The following is a 23,594-nucleotide window of genomic DNA, read 5'->3' as shown; positions in this document are numbered from 1 at the left end:
ATGACGTACATGTGATGAGTCTGTAAAATGACAATAATATTAAATGGTCTTTAGTAAGCTCATTAGCCATTAAAACCACTTAATTAGTTATTGTTTAGAATGTTTTTATGATTGTATAAAAAAATATTAACTGACTTAAATAGGCAAATGAAATATTCTCTCAGTGGCAACATTTATAACAGTTGGTAACCCTTTGCGCATGTCGGATTCGTTAATCGTCGTCATTCATCGTACCCTGTGTCCGACATCATAGAACTTCGACTTCTATCTACAAATTTTGCCAACGAGATACAGCACTTATTATTTTAATACAAAATGCCTAACCAGGTGTTAACTATAGAGCCGCAAAATGAACTCAAATTTAAAGGTGAGTGCTTTATCTTTATATTGCGCACAAGCTAAAAAGCCGCATTGAAAACTTGGGCACCATACATAGGTCGCGAGCTAGCTAGCTAGCTGCTGACAAATGGAGTTTCTATTTCCAGATATTGGCATTTTATTAGGGTGCGGTTTTTCATTTTTTTCTTTTAATTATGGCACAATAACCAGCGCTGTTTATTTTAGCTGCACGTGTTTAATATCGCATAATAAATTAAAAGTAGTTGACGATTCCTTGTTAAAAAAATGTCAACCAATCCACTATATTATGATCTACTTAATGCTACACAACATTCAGTTCATTATTGATATTATAGTTTACTTGTACCTATTTTGGCTAAAATAATAGATTTTTTTTCTTTGCTTAAGAAAATTTAATTACCTACTTATAATTACTAATTGGCAATAATTAGATAGGTAGTAGGATGATTCATAAATGTATTATTTGTGCATGAAGATGAAATATGATTAAATCAATAGCCAAGGTCTCATTTAATATCAAAACTAGTTATTCATATTTAATGTTCATAAATGAATTTGAGGTAAGAAGATTTTAAATAAAATATTATGCTGGACCTCAAAATTTTGTGAATTATGTTATTTGAATGTTAATTGGTTTGTTACATTTGATAATTAAGTGATTTATCCACCCTTACATGTAACAATTAGTTTAATAAACACAACCCTGTGTATAAATGCTACAATTCATTAACAATACATGTAAATTACAATTAATAATAATAATTCTGTATGATCCATACAGCTCCATCTCGTATAACTTGAGAGCAGAGCTTGTGTTATGGGTACTAGACAACTGAATGATGTACTTCATACATTTTTTTACTCCACATAATATAAATAGAGAATATTTATATTTATACACAAGATTACAAGTGATTGCACCAAGTGAGGAATCGAACCCATGGTTATCAGAAGTATAATAGTGTGCTAAACTGCTAGACCACAGAAGCCAACAAAGAATGGTCTACATTCCATATAATTTTTAAGGGATCTATGGAATTTATAGAAACTGTTACAGTATTATTTATTATTGCTGATATAAAAACTATTCTTTCCATTTGTTATCTTTTTATAATAAAATTGTGACAAAATAACAAATATAGGTTGATAGCTGTGAAAAATACATAGGTGCAATAATTAATATTGTCTAAATATATAGGTATTGTGATAATGGACTTGTGTAGAAAATGTTCATGAACAATGTAATCAATAAAATTGTTTATGAATACTTGAAATAAAATAGAAATCTATAAAACATTATTAAATTTCAATTGCATTGAAAATTTTGATTGAATTTATTTTCCCGACTCATATATACTAAAATATGTGTATTTTCTTTAATTGTGTAATGCAAATTAAAGTATTAATCTTTATATCTGAAACAATAATTCACTATGCTTTCTAATGAGCTGCAGGATAGGTAGTATATCTTCAAGTTCTATCTTTTTGTCCACTGAATCATAGAAATTATTCACTTGAAAATGAGTGTATGAGAAGGATAGTCAACCTTAAACATACTCATTTCGCAAAGTTTCTTTAATATGTAAATACAATTTGCCCACAACAACAAATTTTAGTAATTGTAGTAATACATGACCATCATCACGGTTATGATCATTTCGAGTTTTGAGAATATATAATTAAATAGAATTATTAGTAGGTGTTAGGTGACAAACACCTATAGCAAAAAATTGTATATATGTATGCATTATTTATTCATATAGTAACTTTAAAGTAAGCAAGTACAAAAAGTAAAAAAAAAATATCTTTTAAAATTGAGGAAGTGACATTATGATTATGATAAAATTTACATTTTTATTTTATATTTATGAATTGTTATATATATATATATTAAAGGATAGTTTATTTAAAATAAATCAAAATCACATTATTAAATATTACAGTTTAAAACAACATATAAATCTGGAAGGAATAATTTTGTAACAAGTTTCTATTGAAATTTGCACCCGTACATGCATAGGAATATATTTTTAGTATGTATGTTTAGAAATGTTAGTACATTAGATTGAGTCAAAAACACATTTTTAATTATGTACGCTAATAGATACGATATGTGTAATATTACAATAGGTGTAATATAACCTCCTTCAGAATAGGTTTAAAGTTTCTGTGAGTTACGTGATTTATTAAAGTAATAATATGGTGTAAACGTCTAATTTGAAAATGCTTATGTTTATATAATTATAGAATAACGTCTACTGTTACAATCAATACCAAAGACGTACGCAAAGCATTTCTGGATAAGTGTAAATATTTTATGAAACTACATACTGCAACGTCGATTTATTCGTGCGCTGCATTTAGCTAGAACCTAAACAAAGGATTGTTACTGATTTCTTTTTACTACTGACGCAAAAGGAGGTGTTGTATAAATAACCCTCGATAATTATGTCCATGGTTATTTTGTATTATTACACAGCGCCATCTAGTCCCACGATAAGCAGAGCTTGTGTACTAGACAACTGATATAAATACCTAGATTTTTTGTAAATACAACCACCCAATCGATACAAACAGTCATACTCATGAATACAAATGTTTGCACCGAGCGTGGTATCGAACCCGCGATCATCGGATGTAAAGCAGTGAGCAAAACACCGAGGCCGTCAGTAAAAATATATAAAAAAAGCAATAGTGTCTAACTTTTCAGGATGTGATGAATAGCCTTCAAAATAGAAAACATGTAGAAAAGCATAATTGTCAATATTATCTATACATCTATACGTATAAATAAAATTTCTTGTGTCTGTTTGTAATATTGAAATAACCGTTTTTTACCACATGCATACGAATATAAATACGTTACAAACACCAAAATAACATTTTTTACAATTTTTGTCTGTCTGTCTGTTCCGGCTAATCTCTAAAATGGCTGGACCGATTTACACGGGACTTTTTTTGGCATGTAGCTGATGTAATAAGGAGTAACTTAGGCTACTTTTATTTTAGAAAAATAAAGTTAAATTCCACGCGGCGAAGTCGCGGGTACAGCTACTCTTATATAAGAATGCCACAAATGTTTAAAACTTATCTCTTATTCAATAGCATGTTAATATCTTATCCTAAACACCTAAAAAGTTTATTTAGTTAGTTCATATTGTTTTTACAATTGCTTGGACATTAATCCATTGAAAAAACGCAACAGTTACTTCGTGTAACAACGGAACAGTTGCTTGGTGAATTCTCAAAACCTAATAATATCAATGTTATCAAACTCTAAAACACAAGATGTACCGTCAAAAGAATTGACTCTGTTTCGTTCTAGAAACACGCTTCCAAATGGACACAAAAATTCAAACTGTTTCAAGTCTGATATAAATTTTAATGCGTAAGTTTATTCATAATAAACTTTTGGCGGAATCATATTACAGAACAACTTTTCCTAATATATCTCTACTGACGAAGTAAAATCTCTCCTAGTTCGAATCGAGATCAACAGAATTGATTTTTGCGTTTACCTTGCCACACCCAAACTCAAAAAAGGCCACTGAAAACTATAACTGAAGTTTCATGAAGCCCGTGTACAAAATCAGCATGAGAGAGATTCATCAAAGTCAAGATTGACTCTCGTAAAGTTATGCTAAAATTGGATAGTATAATTGTTTTAATTTACAAGGTTTAATACGGTGGCAAAAGATAATTTCCAATTGTCTTATAATATGTTGTGACTGTTTTATTTGTGCCACTAATATTCATGTCAGATCTGTGTTTCCACCTCGGGACACACGCCCTACAATGCCCAACCCCCTATTTTTTGTTAAAGTGCGCAATTCGAAAATGGCCTTTTTATTAACATTATTTTGAGTTTGATATAAACTTAAATGATAGAAAATTGATTTTTCTATCATTTAAGTTTAAGTATCATTTAAGTTTTTTAAGTGAACAATTATTATTTTTATTATAAAGTAATATATATGTTACATTCCTGTGTAAGATTCCTTAGAATTCTTGAAAGGCTAAGGTGAAACATGGCCCAGAAAAAGTTTGGGAAGCACTGTGTTAGATACTTTGGGTTAACCTGTCACAACTATCAGGAAGTGGTTTTTAAGGTACGATGTGAGTTACATTGGAAACACTAAACAACCTATAGGTAGCGTAGTTACAGTCTCATATATTTTAGACGCCATGCAAATTACTTTGTAAGCTGTGTTGAAGGGACGATATAAGGCAGTGAAATTATAGAATAAGACGCATGGCAGCTTAGTTCTTCGAAATTACATGGATCGAGTTCAATCACGGGTTTCATATTTTGGTGATATACATGGTGCGGTGCATTTATAGAAGTGACAGTTACCAACTACTAGGGCCGACAACGCGCACGTAACACCTAACTAACACGCCCTGTTGTTTTGGACGTCCATAGCCTACGGTAACCATTTACCGTCTGGCCGTATGATTGTTTGCCGTGAGCGTGTTTGCCATATCAATATTTCATCAGATAATGCACAGGTTTCCACTATATTCCATTCCTTATTTTTAGCAAACGTAATCTACCCTTATACGAGTATTTCTTTCCAAAGTGCTAACTTATAAGTTATCGTACCAATCAAAGATCTTTCGGACAATTGATATATTGTTCTATCATACAGTTAGTAGTTTAATAATGGTCAGTTTTTTTTTCATGTTTACATATATACCTATATTACGTTATTAGGAAATGTCATAGGACCGCCGATTTTATAATTTAATTTTATTATATATAAGAACAATTTATATAATTGAACAGATTTCCTCAAGGAACATGGTCGAAATCTAAAATATAATTTTGTTTTTTATACTATTTTGAATATCGTCATCGTATTCTGATGTATATTTTAAATATAAGTACATTTGTGTGCTATAATGTGGTCAGTCATGAAAATGTTATTAAACTGTATAGGCAATCTATTAATTACAATATAGATAAATTGTAGCAGTACCTAACTGATCAACATTGTGGTATTAGGTTAAAGTTGTGATGGCATTAAGTAAATCAATTGAAGGTTACAGATATCGCTCCAAGAAAATATTAAGATACTTTCTAAGCAACAACAGATTCACAGAACATATTATCTACATTCTACACTGTCAATCGAATCATTAATATGAAATATTGTAATAAAACTGTTTTTATTACGAATGAATGGATTACTGTAATGATGTTGTAGAGTATTTTTATACAGCATGAAAATATTTGCGATATTTACTTAAAAAAATTGCACTTGTGGTTTCTTGGATCGTAGGTGTTAAACTTTTTATAAATTTATTTGATGTTGTGCATATATATTTACTTTTGAGTCTTCAAAAATAATTTAGCAAAATCAAAATATGTCTATAATGTTGGTATCTGGTTCTATCCTTGATAGTATAGTTAATATTATTGATTTTTTTAGTTGATTTTTCAGGGCTGTTTGAGCAGGGATGTACAACGTACATGCGGCTAATAAACCCATCCAGCGATGCAGTACTTTTCAAGATAAAGACCACTGCACCAAAGAAATACTGTGTACGCCCCAATTCTGGATTATTGACACCCAACTCCAAAATTGAAATAGCTAGTGAGTATGTTTTGTTACTACAATAATTAATGTTTTTTAAATTATAATAATAATAACCCTGACCAATTACCACAGCGCCATCTAGTCCCTTAGTAGGCGGAGCTTGTGTTAGACGACTAATATAAATACTTATATATATATATATATATATTGTAAATTCGTACATAATATACATAGAAAACACCCAGACCGTTACAAACAATCATAATCAAGAATATAAAGTTTGCACCGCGCGAGGAATTTAACCCGCGACCATCGGAAGTAAATGAGTGTGCTAAAACGCTTGACCACCGAGGTAGTCTATATGTCATTGATATAAATGATTTACATTGATGTAAAGATTATAAAAATAAATAAATATACTGATGCGGTAGTCAAAAGAATTGTCGATATCGAGGTGACCGGACTTGACATGCTCACATTTGGCAGAGTATATTTAAATCGAACGTTGGCTACGTTTAAATTAGTCAATAATATACATTGACACAAAACATTTTTCATGTCGACCATATTTGAACTCTGGGTGAATTCAAATCTCTCAGGTGTAAGTCAGGGTAGTTTGTATACCACTAGGCTAAAACGCTGTTAAAAAAATATTCGAAAATAAATTTTGCCTTTTTCCAGTTACTCCACAACCGGTATATGTTGATCAAAATGAAAAGCACAAACATAAGTTCATGGTGCAGAGCGTCTCTGTCCCAGAAGGAAAACTTAGCAATATTGACCAAATGGTATGTATTTACAGTTGTTAATTATTTATTATAAACTTGATAGTTCAGTATTCTTCAGATTCATACAGTTGGTAAAAGATGCAAAATAATTGCAATTTGTTCCCAATTATTTAAGGAAGTTTTTCAGAAGATTTCTAAACTTTTATAAGAAAAATTTTCAAGTATAAATATCCTGCAAATAAATTGTATATATATCCTGTTACTAATAAAAGAAACTCAAAAGTTACAACGCCCCCATAAATGTTACCAATGCAATAAAAAATTTTATATTTTTTTTTTTCTAAGAAGATATTTTAAGACTTTATACGAATTTATTATGTATGTTATAATTTGGCAATAACTATGACTATATTACAGGGCAAAAAAAAAATGAAGTATGATACTGCAATAAAAACAAATTAATCACTTTGTAGGCACTCGTTACTTGCACCCTCTTTGTCATGACAAATATTAGAAATTACTGTTTAAATATGTTTTATTAATTTCTCGTAAATTTCAGTGGAAGGAGATTAGTCCTGATCAGCTCATGGATTACAAGTTGAAATGTGTTTTTGAAACACCACGTGGCACTAATCTCAATGTAAGTATATAACGATATCTTAAGAATAAGGAAATTAAGTGTTTCATGCCTTCATGATCTTACTGCTATAGATACGGAACAATGTTGAGAATCTTGTTTATTATGTTTTTCCCCCCATTTTTACTTAGGCGTTAATTAACTAGAAAAAATGTAAAAGGAAAGTCTATAATTGGCATTATCAGAGCATGCTACATGAATATGTGCTCTATGGTCAATTTGAGAGCCCCAATAAGCCATAAAATACCAATATATCTTACGTGCTTTGTAAGAAAGTACGTAAGATGTACTTTTCCGATAACGATAAGGCCGTGCTGGCGCGTTATTGTGGATTGTATTGTATTGTTGTAGTAAATTGTTTTTTATTTAATGTATATTGTAGAATTTTTACTTTTGTTCTGAAAAAATTAAAATAATTACAGTTCATAAAAGCAATTTCATTTGTAATTGGATAATTTATAACAGATACACATCTGTGTATATTCTAAGTGTAATCTGTTATTTGTATAAAAGAAATTAATGGATTGATTAATTATTTATTTACTAGGTATATAATATTGATTCATATCTTAATTATTTGTGTTATCATTTCATGTAAAATACCGATAAATTTGTAGCGGACCTAATAGATAACATTGCAGCGCATTGTAGTACATTGTAGCATGCTATTTGATAGTACATCACAGAAGAGCGTTAACAATTTAACACATGAATTTGATCTGATCTCTAAGACAATTTATAAACTTATTTTGTTCATAAATTTCAATACATTATGCTGTCACTAGTAGTAGTACTGCAATAGTAAAGGTCCCAAAATCATTGACAAATAATATAGATTCTGGTTTAACCAATAATAAGTAATATAATTTTATATTATTAAGTATGTTAATTATATATGCTATAGAATTTAAGTAATTTACCGAGGTAGACCTCAGACGTTTCCTGATAGTCCCCTACCTATTTCAGTTACAGACAGCTTTCTCCTGTAGTTCCTTCCTTGCCTGTTCTTATTCTTAAGAATGGACATATATACATTGCTCATGAACGTATCACGTGCGTGATATGATGACGTGATATCTGTGTTCTAATAGTTAACACAAACAGAAACTATGTTACACCCTTTAATAATAATACCTATAAAATAATCTACAGCTACGAAAAGACTAGAATACTATTTGAATTTCTTATAAAGGAAACCATTAGATGGACCGGTAGGTTCACAATTACAATTACATAAAAAAATTTATTTATTGCGTTTTCCGGAATATACTTTATTAAGACAATAATATTATAGTGTGATTGACATTCTTATTCTTTAGGTATTATATTTTAATAAGACAAATAACTCATTTAAGGATTCTGGAGATAATGCAGCTCAGAATGAAGTAAACAAGAAGCGAGTGGCAGTTGCAGATGAAGCGAAACCAACTTTGAAGGTACAGTTAGGTTTCTATTGTACATAATCATAAGTAGCTGTTATGTGTTTATTTCAAGTGTTTCTTAGTATAATTCATTTACAAACTCAACACTAACTAATAACTTATGAAACAAGTCGTAATGCATGCATATATTTGTCGTTTATGTAGTGATTGTGGGCTTCTTAATGTTTTATTTGCCTATTCTTCAAATGTGTTGTGTACCATTAGGACCATTTAAGTAATTAATCAGTAATTAACCACACATTGTATACGTTTTGATCAGTTTTAATACGTCACGGTCATACGGATGTTTTTGCCAAATGCATTGTCGAAATCGGTTTGAAACTTGTCCAAGCTTGGCATGTTAAATTGTATTACAGGAAGACGTAGAAGGTCTTATCCAGAATGAAGCAAAAAGGAGGAAGGATGATGAACAGACGGGACCTTTAAGCGCTAAGACAACGGTACCCCATCACTATTTACTCTTTTGTTATAGAAACTTCATTGCCGTTGTCATCTCTGACTGCCAATAAAATATTATTTATGCTGATCACACTTATTTGAATGGTTTCATTACATTATTTAGTTCAGGCTTATTAATGCACTTTTATTTTTAACTAGTATGTAAAAAATAGATTTTGGGGTACATACCATAATGAATGTATAAATTAAATAATCCTTGTGAATTATTTATTTCCTAAAAACGAAAAATTTATATTTTTATCCCACTGATGAAGTCGACAGTGCTGTAATGTATGTGATCTTAATGTATCATAAATAACGCTGTTCACACTCTCCACACACTTGTTAAAAAAATCCACACAGCGCCATCAGTCCCCAGGTAAGGAGAGCTAGGGTTATGGGTACTAGGCAAGGGTATAAATACTGAAATATATATTTTTGTTAAAACATACACATTATATATAGAAAACACCCAGACCAATGCAAACAAATTCATGTTTGCACCGTGTTAGGAACCGAACCCGCGAACATCGGAAATATGATAGCGTGCTACTACTACTAGACAACCGAGGCTGTCAGAAATATATATAGTTGTAAATAATCACTAGCTGCTTAGCGGAAGTATTGTAAACCAAGTATGAAAAGCGAGAAGATAATAAGAGAAGCATGCAAATATGTCTACATTTATAAAAATATATATTTTATAATAGTGTAGTATAATATTTTAGGACCAAATGAGTTGCCCAGGATGATAAGTAGCCTATGTGATTGTATCTCCTAAATACTAGTGTGACACAGTTTATGTCAGTTAATGAACAATGACGTGAATAGAAACAAACTTGCTATCACACTGTAGATACATGTATAATATTAGTGTTGTTTAGAAATTTCTGTACGTATATTTCTTAGACTAGCATGTTTTATTTTTATTTGCAATATGTACATTTGCACAATTCGATGTTGTTTATAGTTTTGAGGTAAATGATTTGGAACTGTAAAAATCGTTATTTTTTTCCAGACTCTTCCTACGTCTGAAAATGTTGAAAATGATCTACAAAAAGCATCCTTAGAAGTTATTCACTTGCGGGAGGAAGAGAGCAAATTAAGACAAGAAAATTTGCAATTAAAAGTAGGTTGCAATTTTGTTACATCATCAATATCCATAATCTTCAATCAATTTTTTTTCTCTTGTAATTATTTCGAAACACTTATGTTTAAACCTTCAACCTATTTTATGTAACTGGGAAAGTAAACATAATTGCGATTCTTTTGATATAAATAGGCTGTGCGTATATATTTTTTTAATATATTAACATGTCTTCATTTTGTATGTATCTAATTACAACTTACTATAAATTAAAAAGTGAAAAGTTCAAAAGTTCCGCAATATGACTAACTACTGTAAGGATAATAAATAACGTGTATATACGTTATTTATTATCCTTACAATTATCTACCAGATGTCCTTTATTTACTTAGAATATTTCAACATTAATTTATATATCTTTCTACATTAAAGGGATAAATTGTGATGTTATGATAATAACTATGTTGTATAAAGTGACAAGCCAAACACATGTTAATAAATATGTTTTTATTCTTCGTAGCTGTATCATAAAAAGTGGCTGAATTGCAAAATAAAATTATTAATTACCAATGACATTTGATCAATTGCGTCTACTCCGTTAGGGGCCTTATTTATTAACATAGATAAAAAAATACTAACTGCTGAGCGGGCGAATTCGTATAAAACCTGGCTGTGATAACTTGCAACATATATATAAAGACAATACTACTTTCTTAACTCTCGTTTGTCTATACGTAAATAGGTTAATCATTAGGCTAGGTAAGTTGAGGTGCACATTAAGTATCAACCAGAGATGTGAAATATTTAATAAGACTCATTTTTAAAAATATGAAATATTTCGAGGGTTGTTTAAAAATATCATATGATATCTGCGACGCTGTTGTTGCCATTCCAGAGGACTAGAGATATAATATATCTTGTAATGTTCTCTAAACATTGTATATTTTGTTCGGTGATAACGAACATGGATGACGTCCGTTTTCAACAGGACAGTGCCTCGTGACATAAGTCGAGAACCTTTTTAGAGACATGCCCTACCTTAGCCTTTCTAAAATTATTATTATATATTTTAATAAATGGTTCATTTTCGAATTGTCCCCCTTAACAATCAAATTGCCGCCTTGTGGGCGTGGACTCACGTTGAAAAACACTGGTATAGAGCTTCTAAGTTGGCCTCCTCACTCAATATATATTCGATAAAGTTAAGATCACGATCTTAACTTTATCGAATACATATTTATAGTCAATTTTTTATTTTAATTTGATCAGCACTTGATTACTTTCAAAGAAACTAAAGAATTGTTTGAAGATTGTAAAAAATATTTCCTCTTTACCCAAAATAAATGATGTAATTAAAGAAGGTTTCAATACGAGAGTAATGTAGTATTAGCATTAACGTTATGTTAAGGACAAGTTTTTTTCCAATCGCAACCTTAAGTATTTGTTAAATTATTATGTTTTCTAATATTTTTGGCCAAGGCTGTATTTTGTAATTTGCATTTGAAATGAAAAATACAAAAACTAGCGTTTTATATTTACATACATTTTGGAAACAATTATGCACATCTCTGGTACCGATATCCTTAACTTGCCACGCGAGTTCTCAGCAGTTGTAGGGTTAAACTTACATATGTAACAATGTTATTGTTACATATGTAATTTTAAAAGCGAGTGCTTAAGTTACGCTAAATCTGATACACAAGGGGTCTCGGTAATAATAACAATCACCTGTATAATATAAAACACCCTAACTCTTTTTAAATTGTTCCAACCGCGAGTTAAATACGAATTAATTGGCTATCATTCAAAATTTTATTAAATAACGTAAACATTTTCCATAACGCCACTGCGAACTACGCTGTCTCTCACCGCGAAAAATACTATACACACTTACACTGTTACGTATTTCTATACTTCAGATAGAACCTTCACGTGACGGACATGTTAATTTTTAAAGCTAATAGTATACGCGGTCTTATCGGTCTCATTTCTTTCTGCCACTTTGCTATTGAAGCAGATATCGAAGTATTTGCATTGCTAAAGTATTACATTTCCTTATATGAAGCGATGACATTATCGAAAAACTTTTCGCGAATTCAACCACCATGTTCTACATAATTTTTAATTTGAATGCTAATCTACACATTGGCAAAACATAAATATATTTATTAGAGATTGGAAAAAGTCGTCGACGTAGGTACCTCAGTTTCGATTATTTTAGCCGCCAAACACCTTGCTTTATACAGTACATCGTATACATATACAATGTTTCAGCTGTAGGGTTAGATTAGGCAGTGAAATTACAGGATAAGAGTCATAACGTCCTCTAGAATGGTATCACGGATAAACGCATGTGGGGTATCATGGGTGCCACATGATAACGTGATATCCGTAATGCAGTCCATGTATAGAGGCGACGGTTACCATTTAACATCAGGTCATCAATTTGTTGAATCAATCATCAATTGATATAGAAGAAACAAAATGCGGCGGAACTGTATCTTCTTTGAATATAAGTGAAAGTCTGTCAAAGATGAGGAATGAAGTGTATATGATGTGCAGGAATGCCATCAAATGTCTTATGATAGAAAAGAGCGTAAGGGAGCTAGAGTAGTAGCGGAAGATAATTTGACGAATAACATGCGAGGACAACACCAAACTCTTCAAGAGGGAAGTAAAGGTTTGGTTCATCATCTCCCAGAATGAGTCGATTTAAAAGTGATATTCTGGTAGATTAATAATGTGTTAATATGACTGAATATTTAAAAAAAATGTTTGAAGCTGCTTTTATTTGGGTACGCGACCTAGCAGATTACATATGATATTGATGTGATAGAAATAGAATTAGTCTCAGAATATGATACCAATTCTATTTTCACAATAATGTCATTGGAAGGGTGCGGGAATAAGTTGTTTGTTGAGATGATCAAGTATAGTGGAGCCGTGTTTTAGGCCTTTTCTGTTCTCTGCCTCTTTGATGGGGGACAGATAAGCTCTCAATAGACTAAAAACGTAGTCAAGGGCACACAACCCTTGCTCAATGGTAATGATACTTCATACATTAACTGCAGTAACGACAAAGCCATTAGTTCTATCAGCTTGGCAGCAATACTGTATGGTAAGAAAATGGATAGAAGAATGGTACATCTAGATAGTGTAGGATGATCTATGGATTATCGAGTGATACAGTACTCTGTATCACTCAACACATGATCAGTACACCTCCTACTGGAGGTGTACTGATCATGTGTTTAATGCTTAATTTTATATTTTATGCTTAATTAATGCTTGCGTGAGCCGGGTAGAAAATTTGTCTTTATAGACATTCTGTCCTTGAGTTCTGCCTATAGAATTGGGTTATCTCTGCCTACCCCATAAGAAATCTGGCGTGACAATAGTGTGTATAAAAAGTTGTAACGATTTCATGACTACTTAAATATGCCATAACTATTTTTACTCTTAAAGTTTCTAATAATTTGCACTGACTATTGCGTTGCTTTGCTTTGGTGTTGAGTTGCAGCATATTCACTTGTAACCTTTTCTCTGTTTGTGGTGCATTAAATATTTGCGTACATGCCGTTAAAATTCTCTCCCAATCAAGGTATGGGCATTAAAGAGATACTCTATGGCAGATAAACATAATTACTTGGAAACTGGGAGTATAATTCATAAAACCTGATTATTTTCACAAATAATAAAATTTTCCCTTAAATCTGAAAATATGAATGAATAATTATTAAATGGTGCCGCGCAACCCATAAGGATTGTTGTTGTTTTTGTTGAATGATATCCCTGGGTTTCTTGCTGATTATGTTACCATGTATTTATTACTAGCCCTGTATAAATATTTCTGTAACAATGTGTATATGTATAATGATATATTAATTTGTAGGAGGAACTACTGCGCCTGCACCAAACAGCCGGCGGAGACGCTCGCGTGGTCCGCGGTCATTCCTACGGGCCAGAGAAGCAGGCGCAAGCGCCGTCGTTACCTTGGATGGCCACTACTATAGTAATGGCTCTTATTGGCATCCTGATTGGCAAATTCTTTATGTGAATGCTCCCCCACTACTCGCGGTGACGCCACCTCACAGACACCGCTGTTACACAACTCCCAATGCCTCCCCCGCGCACATGGCAGCTTAAGCCTACAATGCGTCAGTTTTATAATTTCCATTCTCAATATATGTAATAATTTAATAATTTCAGATTCAGCGATAATTCCTGTTGATGTTATACTATGCATCTACGACATTTTCATCTGTCTTTATTTATTTAGTTACAAAGCAAAAGAAATAGAAATTACTGTGGTCGCACTCATAAGACTTGATGAATTCATAACTGGACACAGTCATAAATATATGGAAAAGTTGACTATTATTTCATATAAGTGTTGCGCGCAGAAATGCATACCCTCACCCCCATCTGAAGAAATAAGTACGTTCACTCTAAACTGCAAAAAAATAATAATTTGTATATATACTTTACATATGTGTATTGTTTTTAAAAGACTTGTCCACATTCTGGTTTTTTTTTGTTTATATGAAGTAATCTGTAATCATTGAATGTAATACAAATTTATATAATTTATTGAATGTATTCGAGAAGTGATAATCTCTGTCAGAAGTATTATTCTTTTCTATACTTTGATTTAAAGAAAAAAATTGTTTTTAGGTATTACTAGAATTGTCTGTCTGGGTGCGACATGTTAATATAATCATTGTGACAGGACAGAACAGAACAGTCAAATGTTTGTAATAATTTTGTCAAACTACTATTTCAGTATGTACCCTAATGTTAGCCCCGTTGTTCGTAGAAATGTTGAACTTCTGATAAACCATTTTCAATAAAGTTTATAGCTAATATAGCATTATTGAAAATTTATGTTTCTATAAATAAATATAACAGTAGTTGTTTATATGTAAAATTAGATATTGCAATTTAGGGTTAACATAGGCAAATTGCGACTTCACCCAACGTGCAGTGCAGTAGCTTATCTGTGTAAAACACATTTGCAACACGCATTTGTGTATTCCACAAAGAAGCTACTTTCAATTCAGACTTAGGCTATACACTATTACAATTATGGTTGAACTGCGATCCCTTATATCTATGTTTCCACAACTATTACCTCATGTACGAGTAGATAGATACTCTACTGATATGTGACACTATCCGCCCTACTTATGTTCATTTTAAGAATATTATTTAGCATTCCCCTATATAATTAATTTAAAGGAATTCACTGCAATACTATATTGAATAATTACTATAAAACGGCCATGTAACTGATTAGATAGTCATAATTTTATTTACGCAATAACTTATTAATATATTTCAATATCCTATCTTTTCTTATAACTATACTAGCTGTGCAATCACTTCGTCCGCGTAGAATAATACCGGCAACTAATAAATAAAAAATGATTAATAATCTAACCCAAAAAAACTAAGTTTCATCGCTATCAAGCTATAAGCTTCAAAAATGACGATTTTATTTTACCCACTTAAGGATTAAGATTAGAATTTTTACAAATTAATAAAATAAAACTTAACCTGTCATATTTATTTATATTTAATCTACAGCCTAAAAAATTGGTTTCACGATTGTAGCTTTAAAAATGACGATATTTCCATACAATTTTTCCATCCCTTTCCACCTCTTACTCATGTCACCGATGTTGATCCTGTAATGAAATTTAAAAGTCTATTCCATATTACAACAACAGGTAAAGATAATAACTTTTACGAGGAACGTTTTCTGATGTTACTCCTGGATTGTCTCAGTCGTCTATCGTATAGCGTCTATATACAATGTACTATTATTACTTTCTGATCGTCATGGCTTCAATCCCTACAGAATATATACATTTTTCTTTACTTATATTTAATTAACAGCAAATATGTAAGTTTCAACTTCTAGCTTTACAATTGACGATACTTCATACAATTTTACCTCTCCCCTTTTAACCTCTTACAACCATTTTTCTTTACTTATCAACAGCCTAAATATTTACAATACTTCCATACAACCTTTCATCTTCCTTTTCAAACCCTTAGAACCCTTTTTCGCATTGAAAAGTAGCCTATATTTTGGCGTGAAAGCGAGACAGAAAGAGTTACTTTCTCATTTATAATATGTAATGTATAATATGTATAATATGTATGTAAGGATTGCAGGATTTATGCTGACATATTCACAAGATATGTTGTTAAATATTGACTTAATAAAACTGAGCAATATGTCCTTGCTCCACAAATTCCTCCACTTCCTCTCGTGCTTATTTTTCTTATTAGGTACTACTAATTTACTTTGTTAAAATTTTCAATAACACTACCTCCAATATGTATAAGTCTTTCCAATCCTCCTTTATTTCTATTTTTATAATTTTACTCCAGTTTTTCTAGAGTATTGCAGTGTATTTCCTAAAATTGAATCCCTGTAACTGTTGCCGCTGCATTCGGAGATGTTTAATAATTAAGTGACTCGCTAGTATAGATTTAAAAAATGTCCTACCGGGACTCATCTGGTGGTTGATTGTTAACTGTTAATGACCATTAATTTTTTCACGATACCTGACTAAATGTTCATTAGCGATAATTTGAAGAATGTCTCTGAGTGCGGCCGTTGATGAGTTCCCAATTTATGATCACATAAGCAGTTGTTAGAGTTTTTATAATTATATTAAATACTATCAAAATCGTATTGTATGTTGTCACAATCATATATATATAATTAATACAAATAAATGTCAGAGAGTAAATATTTTGATGCAGAACGTAGAATATATTTATATAGTTGATCGGTGTGTACTAAATAATTTTTGATGTTATTGACCGTGCCTTTACTGTCACGTTTGTTCTATATAATGAACTCATTTCGGTCTATAGCGTTTTCGCGCTAACTTTGTTATCAGCGCTTTTGCGAGAGGTGCGTAGTAGTATCGGCCACAACTGTTCGCCATCTACGCCTCGCATACGCCAGGAAGTATTATGTATACCAATAGTTGACGAATCATTATCATCTTTTCTGTTCTTTACTGGTTCTCTAGTTCTCTTTTGTCACTGTCTCTTTTCGAACATTATAAATTCTACTATAATTTACAAGTACAAACCACTATAAGCCATATTTAATAAATTAAAGATCTCTAAAAGAATCTGTATACGGACATCGTTAACGACTTTATTTATTACAGTATTATCTACACACTATATGGTGAGAGCAGTATATACAGGATTTTGACACTTTTTTTTAACATCCGGTGCATGGCTTGTGCCTTGAATTGTTTTGATTGAATCAAGCATTCGTGTGAATATAGCAAACTAGAGGATCACTGCGGGAGTGTCCAACAGCCAGAGAGGCGCTCGCTAAAAAAACTAGTTTCAATGCAGCCAGCCTAGACTCGCTTTAGCTGAGCTTACAAAATTGTCTATGTTCAATTTTATGACATGAGCGTTTTGATAGTGTGGTCAGTAATACATTTGAAATGAATACATTATGGGGATTTGTGTCTTTGCAATTAGGTTCAAACTAGGTGACTTAAACGCAGCTAGCGTCGAACTAGTGGCGGCACCAAGTATGTGGAAACAGATATAATATATTAACGGTAACGAGTCGCGCATGTGCGTTTTATAACACCTACGATCTATGTCATGGTTCATAGCACCTTTAATCGTAGATTTGTGTCGGTAAATTTAGATAAATATCATTGTTTCATTGCATTTTTATTTAATATTATTTTCTTAAAGTTTGTTGAAGGTGGAACGGTTTTTTACATTTACCAATGGATTGAACATTTCATATTACATGACAAGAGTTTAAACTTAAAAAGGGTTACTCCTAATTTATGTTAAATTAAGAAATAATAAAGCCCAGTTGTTGAACTATATTTTGGTTGTGTTATAGTAGAAAAAATATCTTGATATCTGACTGACATCATACCAGAAAAACTATTCTTAAATACATTTCTACTTTAATCAGTAGTCGTTACTATATAATCAACTGATAATTGTCTTGTCGTTATAATATAGTAGATATATATATTATGTAGAATAATACAATAATTGGAAGGTAGATACATAGACTATCTTTTTTAAAAACGATGTGGAATAGCGATATCCCAGAGAAGTTGAAATAAAATAAATTACTCTTGCATTTAAGTTACAAATATGTATGGAATAAATTTTGAGGTTATCATCTGTTAAGGATTCTCTCCTAATTACCAAACGTTTACTCACCTTACTTTAGAGTAATTTTATGTATTTCACGTTAGACTCAAACACATAGTTCTGCGATTTAAACAGTAATATTAATATGCATTCCCTGAAATATTTGTTAACTATTTGGTAATAGAAATTTTCAATCTTTTGGCATTATTAGAGTAACTCTCTAAGGGTATAAAATATTTATCGCATGGTGGGGCTTGTAACTAATAAGTTTTCTCGTAGTATCCTAAATGACAAAATTTTATCTTAAGATCAACAATTATCTGGAATGTTACCAAAAATTTACTTGTATGTTTGTCTGAATGTTTCATGGTAACATAATACAAATGATGGCACTTTATAGGGCCATAATCTGATAACCGTTTGTATAGCATATATATTTATATTTCATTCTTACAGCTTTTAGTCATGTCATACACACTTATTGATTTGAATCATCAGAAACCGGAAATCATGGAGTAGGACAAATTCGTAAAGGAATAAAACATGTAGAAGGCTCACTCCCCGCCTCTACTACTTAGTTCCTCAATGTCTACTAAATGCATTCTGCATGTGAAGTCATTTCACTTGAATTCTGTGCAATATTGACTTCCCGCCCTCCAATTTCCGGCTTCTGATTGAAATCAGACGATCGTTCATATACAAAATTGTATTTTTATTTTATTAACAATTGAATTTTAAATTTTTCGTACGGTATTGTTGTTGATTAAACTATTATGCTATATTGTATCGTTTTCTGAAATAAAAGACTTAATTTATGACTCGTATTTCTTACCTAACTTACCTATACTGTTGTAAATTCTAATCCAATCGGATTTATTCTTCTGAACAGTTTTATTTTTTATATTATTGCCACTGTTTTTATGCGGCTATCGCTGAATAAGTGAGAAAAAACTAATGTGTTAGTGATAATTCTTCTACAAATTTCTGTCAACACCACAATCATCACCTTCAACGTCACGATTTTTATCACCCTTATCCATATTAACAAAGAGGATATAGTTGATATTAGATATACATTTTGATATAGTAATGGATAGACATATAAGGTCAATGTTTATTTATTATATACTAGTAATTTTATTAAAGCAAACATGCTGACTGCATTCTTGCTGGTAAAAACAGCCCTAGGGTCGACTTTATACATAAAGAGCAATCACGTCATCTGAATGTGCCCCAATGTGTGGCAATTTTATTGCTGTATATTTACATATAATAAAATCTTAACGAATTTAAATTGAAGCACAAAGCAATAATACATATAATAATACCTGCAATTAATAATAACGATGCAATATTTGATCTGCAGCTTCATACGTACGTATATAAATTAGACTAGCTTATGTTAATAATTCATCTAGTTCATTTTATTAAAAGCTTACATTTTATTGGCAGCCTCGGTCGCGGTTTCAATTCCTGGTACAAGATATACATTTTTAGCAGGAATATTGGTCTTGGTTTTTTTTTGTATGTATATTATGTATTTGCAATAAAATCTATTTCATTAACTCTATCAATTGTTTAAAACTATAAGTTTTTTAGTTTAGAACTAAATGGTGCTGTGTGAATCACAACCAATACTAAGATATGACAAAAAAAAATGTGTGTATTTGTATCTAAATGAGAAGTAGGTCATGGGTAACGGTCTAGTAAACTTTTTATTATATAAAAACATTCACTGTTCAGATGAGGACACTATAACAAAAAACTAGAAGCAAAAATAATAATAATTACTGTGTACTGTTATTTTACCTGTGCTATAGTTCCTAGAATATATTGTAAACAGAGAGTGTACTCAAATGGTGGTTTAAGTTTTTTTTCATATTATTCTTTTATGTAATATTAATAGCAATTCAACAGTTTGCCCATCTGTAGCTAATAAGAAAAGGGGGGGGGGGGGGGATTGTCAGTAATGTGGACTGTTGACCCCATTGCTAGCAATGTACCATATCAGGTTGACCTCCACGCGGTTCTCCCTGGAAACCATCATGATAAATTCTTGGTGAATATGTCACAATGAGCTAACTGACCTGACCTCATGCTTATCTTATCATCCTCCACTGGTCCGTTAGCGCAGGTGGGTGCATCATGCCATTATCATCCATAAAAAAAAATAAGACAGGGTTAAAATAGTGTTTCCCAACGGGCCCTCGTTCCAGAGGTTGGTCATTCGAAAATGGACTCAAAACCAGTTCACCCTTTAGCTCCGGGCCTTTTAAAGACAATGCTACATTTCGGTGCCAATTTTAAGGAATTCCTAAATATTTTGTCACTAAATTAAAATAATAAAATAGAAAAATCTTTAATACACTTATTTTTATTATTTTAATTATTCATTATATTTTGAAAATTTACTTATTCAATTCAATATTTGTTTCAATTAACAACTTTCTAGTGATTTCTCCCTAAAACTTATGATTTAAGTTCCTTAATTATACAATTCAATTTTTTAATATTATAAAGTTATGTATAATATATTACATACAGGGGGCGTTAGAATTTTAAAAAAGTGTGGGAAACACTGGTCTAAACATATGATGAGCATCACGAACCTCACGTTATGTCATGGTCATTGTACTTCAAGCACTGCCTGCTATAAGGGAGGCATAGGTGGATATGGGTACGTTACTGAATGTAATCATAGTTATTACCTACTTTGGAATAAAATGATAAACGGTTACTTGCAATAATTATACATTTATTTAATTAAATTGATTTAAGATTTCTATTGTGTACATTAATAAAATCGATATTACATTATAAAATAGCAATCATCGATTAAAGATTAAATCTGGATTTTTTTTGATAAATATTGATTACGAATTACATTAATTGCTTTTCATTAGTGTAGATTGTGAGATCATTGTTACACTGTAAAGACTAAAATGCAGACAAACGTGATCAATATATTTAATAATGTAATATCACATTAATTAAAAGGTTTTTCTCTGGGATTTGATTTAGTTAATATGAAAATTACCCAAACATTCTTCCAAAATACATAATTCCAAATCCTACCTAAAATTAAGTAGATCACTATACATATATAGCATCTAATAATCTGTGCCTATTTTGTCAAAGTTTTCTTCTATACTGTCTGTCGCAAATGTAAATATAACAGCAGTAAGTCAAGAAAAATAGTTTGAGAAAGCTCATAAACTTGTAAGTGCGAAGTGTAAGTATTTGTACAAACTGGGTGGAAACATTTAATTAAGTAGTATCGAAATAATCTCTAAGCAGACCTCGGTGGTGGAGTGGCTTAGGACACCGCATTACTTCCGATGGTCGCGGGTTCGATTCCTCGCACAATACAAATGTTTGTATTCATGAACATGACTGCTTGTATTGGACTAGGTGTTTTCTAAGTATTTAGAGCTCTGACTATTAGTTCTGTGTGAATTGTATATTATATTATATTATATTAATACTATATTATATTATATATTATATTATATCATACTATATTATATTATACCCTTATAATATTGGTAATAAGGCATTTAGTTGCGTTAGTGAGACCCAAACTTTTATAGATTACGACAAAGCAATACAAAATCTCATGTGGCTACAAAATTTCTGATCGAAGATTTCATAGGAGTTAAGAAAGTTTACTTGTCACAGATTAATAATTCATTAGAATTTTAATTGTACGCATATATATATCCGCTCAATATCCACAAACAAGAAAGTATAATGTATACAATAGTATATAAGTACATATTATAAATGTACAATCCCATAGAAAAACTTTTTTTTAATATAACACTTGATCTACTCAATGACAATAATCTTCATACAATATTCATAATTTATCAACAACACTGGCATAGATATTATTTACTTTAAAAGCATCATAATAATTAGTATTCAACCGCAATCATGATGGTAGTTATTATATATTTTTAATACAAATAATACAATTTACTTACATTTCAATAGGATTGTAGAGAATTCCTATGGGAAAATTCTGAACGGCAATTAACATATAATTTAGGAATATAAACATTAATCACTAGATGTGCAGAAGGCAGACCTGAACGGGATTTCTTGTGCATGTGTGGCTACAGTCTCACCTATTTCACGCAAACCAACTAGCTATATAAGTTGTGTTCAATCGAAGATTTAGTAATGAAATTACAGGATTTTTTCATTCATTCATAATTTAAGAGCTACGCTCTTGTCGGTGGAGCTCTTGCCACTTTCCGCGATTTACATGATACGACGTATGAAATCTTCGTCCTCCAGAAAAGCAACGCTTAAAAGAAACATACATTACGGGCGTCGCATGATAACTTGATACCGGTATTGCTGTTCATTATCAGGTTCACCTGACGGTTAATTGCCATTAAAATTACGCAAAAACGATTGTTTGATATAATACTATACATACTTCTATATCAACTGTATTTGAACTAAAGCAACTAAAAATATCTTTAAATTTATTCAACATGTTTTAATTAATCCAATTGTACTTAATTTTTCGTAAAACCATACGTTGCCCCTTATTTAACATAAATATATTTCATGTTTCCACATGATAAAATATTATTAATTTTGTCAGAAAACAAAATAAAAATACTGAACATTAATACATGTTTACAGTTACTCCAATACCATATATCTAATTGCGGTTGAAAGTTCAATATTAGGTAGGTACTTTAAGTAGCAAATAATGTCGAAGGTTAAACTCGTTCTGTATCTATCACAGCAAACTAACAACACAATACACAAAAGAGTACCTAACTTAAGTTTCATTATATAGTTACAAATAAGTAGATTTCATAATTGTCATCACATATTAGCAAGTCTACAGATACAGAAGCGTAATTTCAACAATAAATTGCAATATAAAATGTCATTAAATATTTACAACATAATAATGTAATATAAGTAAAACATGGCCTAGATTAAATCTTATAACAATGGCTGATGCAGACCTAAAAATAATTAAATTGGAATACTGCGCATCACTGAGATCACTTTGGAAAGTTAGTAAGTATCTATTTAATAATATTTAACTTATTTCAATAAAGTTAGCATAAAATAATTAACAAAACATATTTACAGATACATGAATAGGCGCAGACACAAGTATACAAAAGATTCTGTAGATTTGTCTGACAAATCGAGCATCCT

General features: G+C 31.1%; 1 protein-coding gene across 3 annotated transcripts; it reads left to right on the top strand.

Annotated features, from left to right (window-relative positions):
• Positions 1 to 207: 207 nt before the first annotated feature.
• On the top strand, positions 208 to 14,423 carry LOC131855122 (vesicle-associated membrane protein-associated protein B). 3 transcript variants are annotated; one of them, XM_059206360.1, is made up of 8 exons: positions 208 to 367; positions 5,805 to 5,957; positions 6,582 to 6,688; positions 7,188 to 7,268; positions 8,621 to 8,701; positions 9,064 to 9,147; positions 10,164 to 10,274; positions 14,125 to 14,423. In XM_059206360.1, exons 1-8 carry the CDS (start codon positions 316 to 318, stop codon positions 14,287 to 14,289), a joined length of 834 nt encoding a protein of 277 aa, XP_059062343.1. In that variant the 5' UTR covers positions 208 to 315; the 3' UTR covers positions 14,290 to 14,423. The 3 variants fall into 3 exon arrangements, with proteins under 3 accessions (XP_059062343.1, XP_059062342.1, XP_059062344.1); XM_059206359.1 differs by having other exon boundaries at positions 5,793 to 5,957; XM_059206361.1 differs by lacking the exon at positions 9,064 to 9,147 and having other exon boundaries at positions 5,793 to 5,957.
• The last annotated feature ends 9,171 nt before the right edge of the window (positions 14,424 to 23,594 follow it).

Source organism: Achroia grisella, unplaced genomic scaffold (assembly GCF_030625045.1).
Source record: "Achroia grisella isolate CSIRO2021 unplaced genomic scaffold, CSIRO_AGI_Agris_v1 utg1304, whole genome shotgun sequence".
Classification (NCBI taxonomy): domain Eukaryota; kingdom Metazoa; phylum Arthropoda; class Insecta; order Lepidoptera; family Pyralidae; genus Achroia; species Achroia grisella.
The sequence above is the reverse complement of the archived record's forward strand: the minus strand, read 5'-3'. Positions and strand labels throughout refer to the sequence as shown.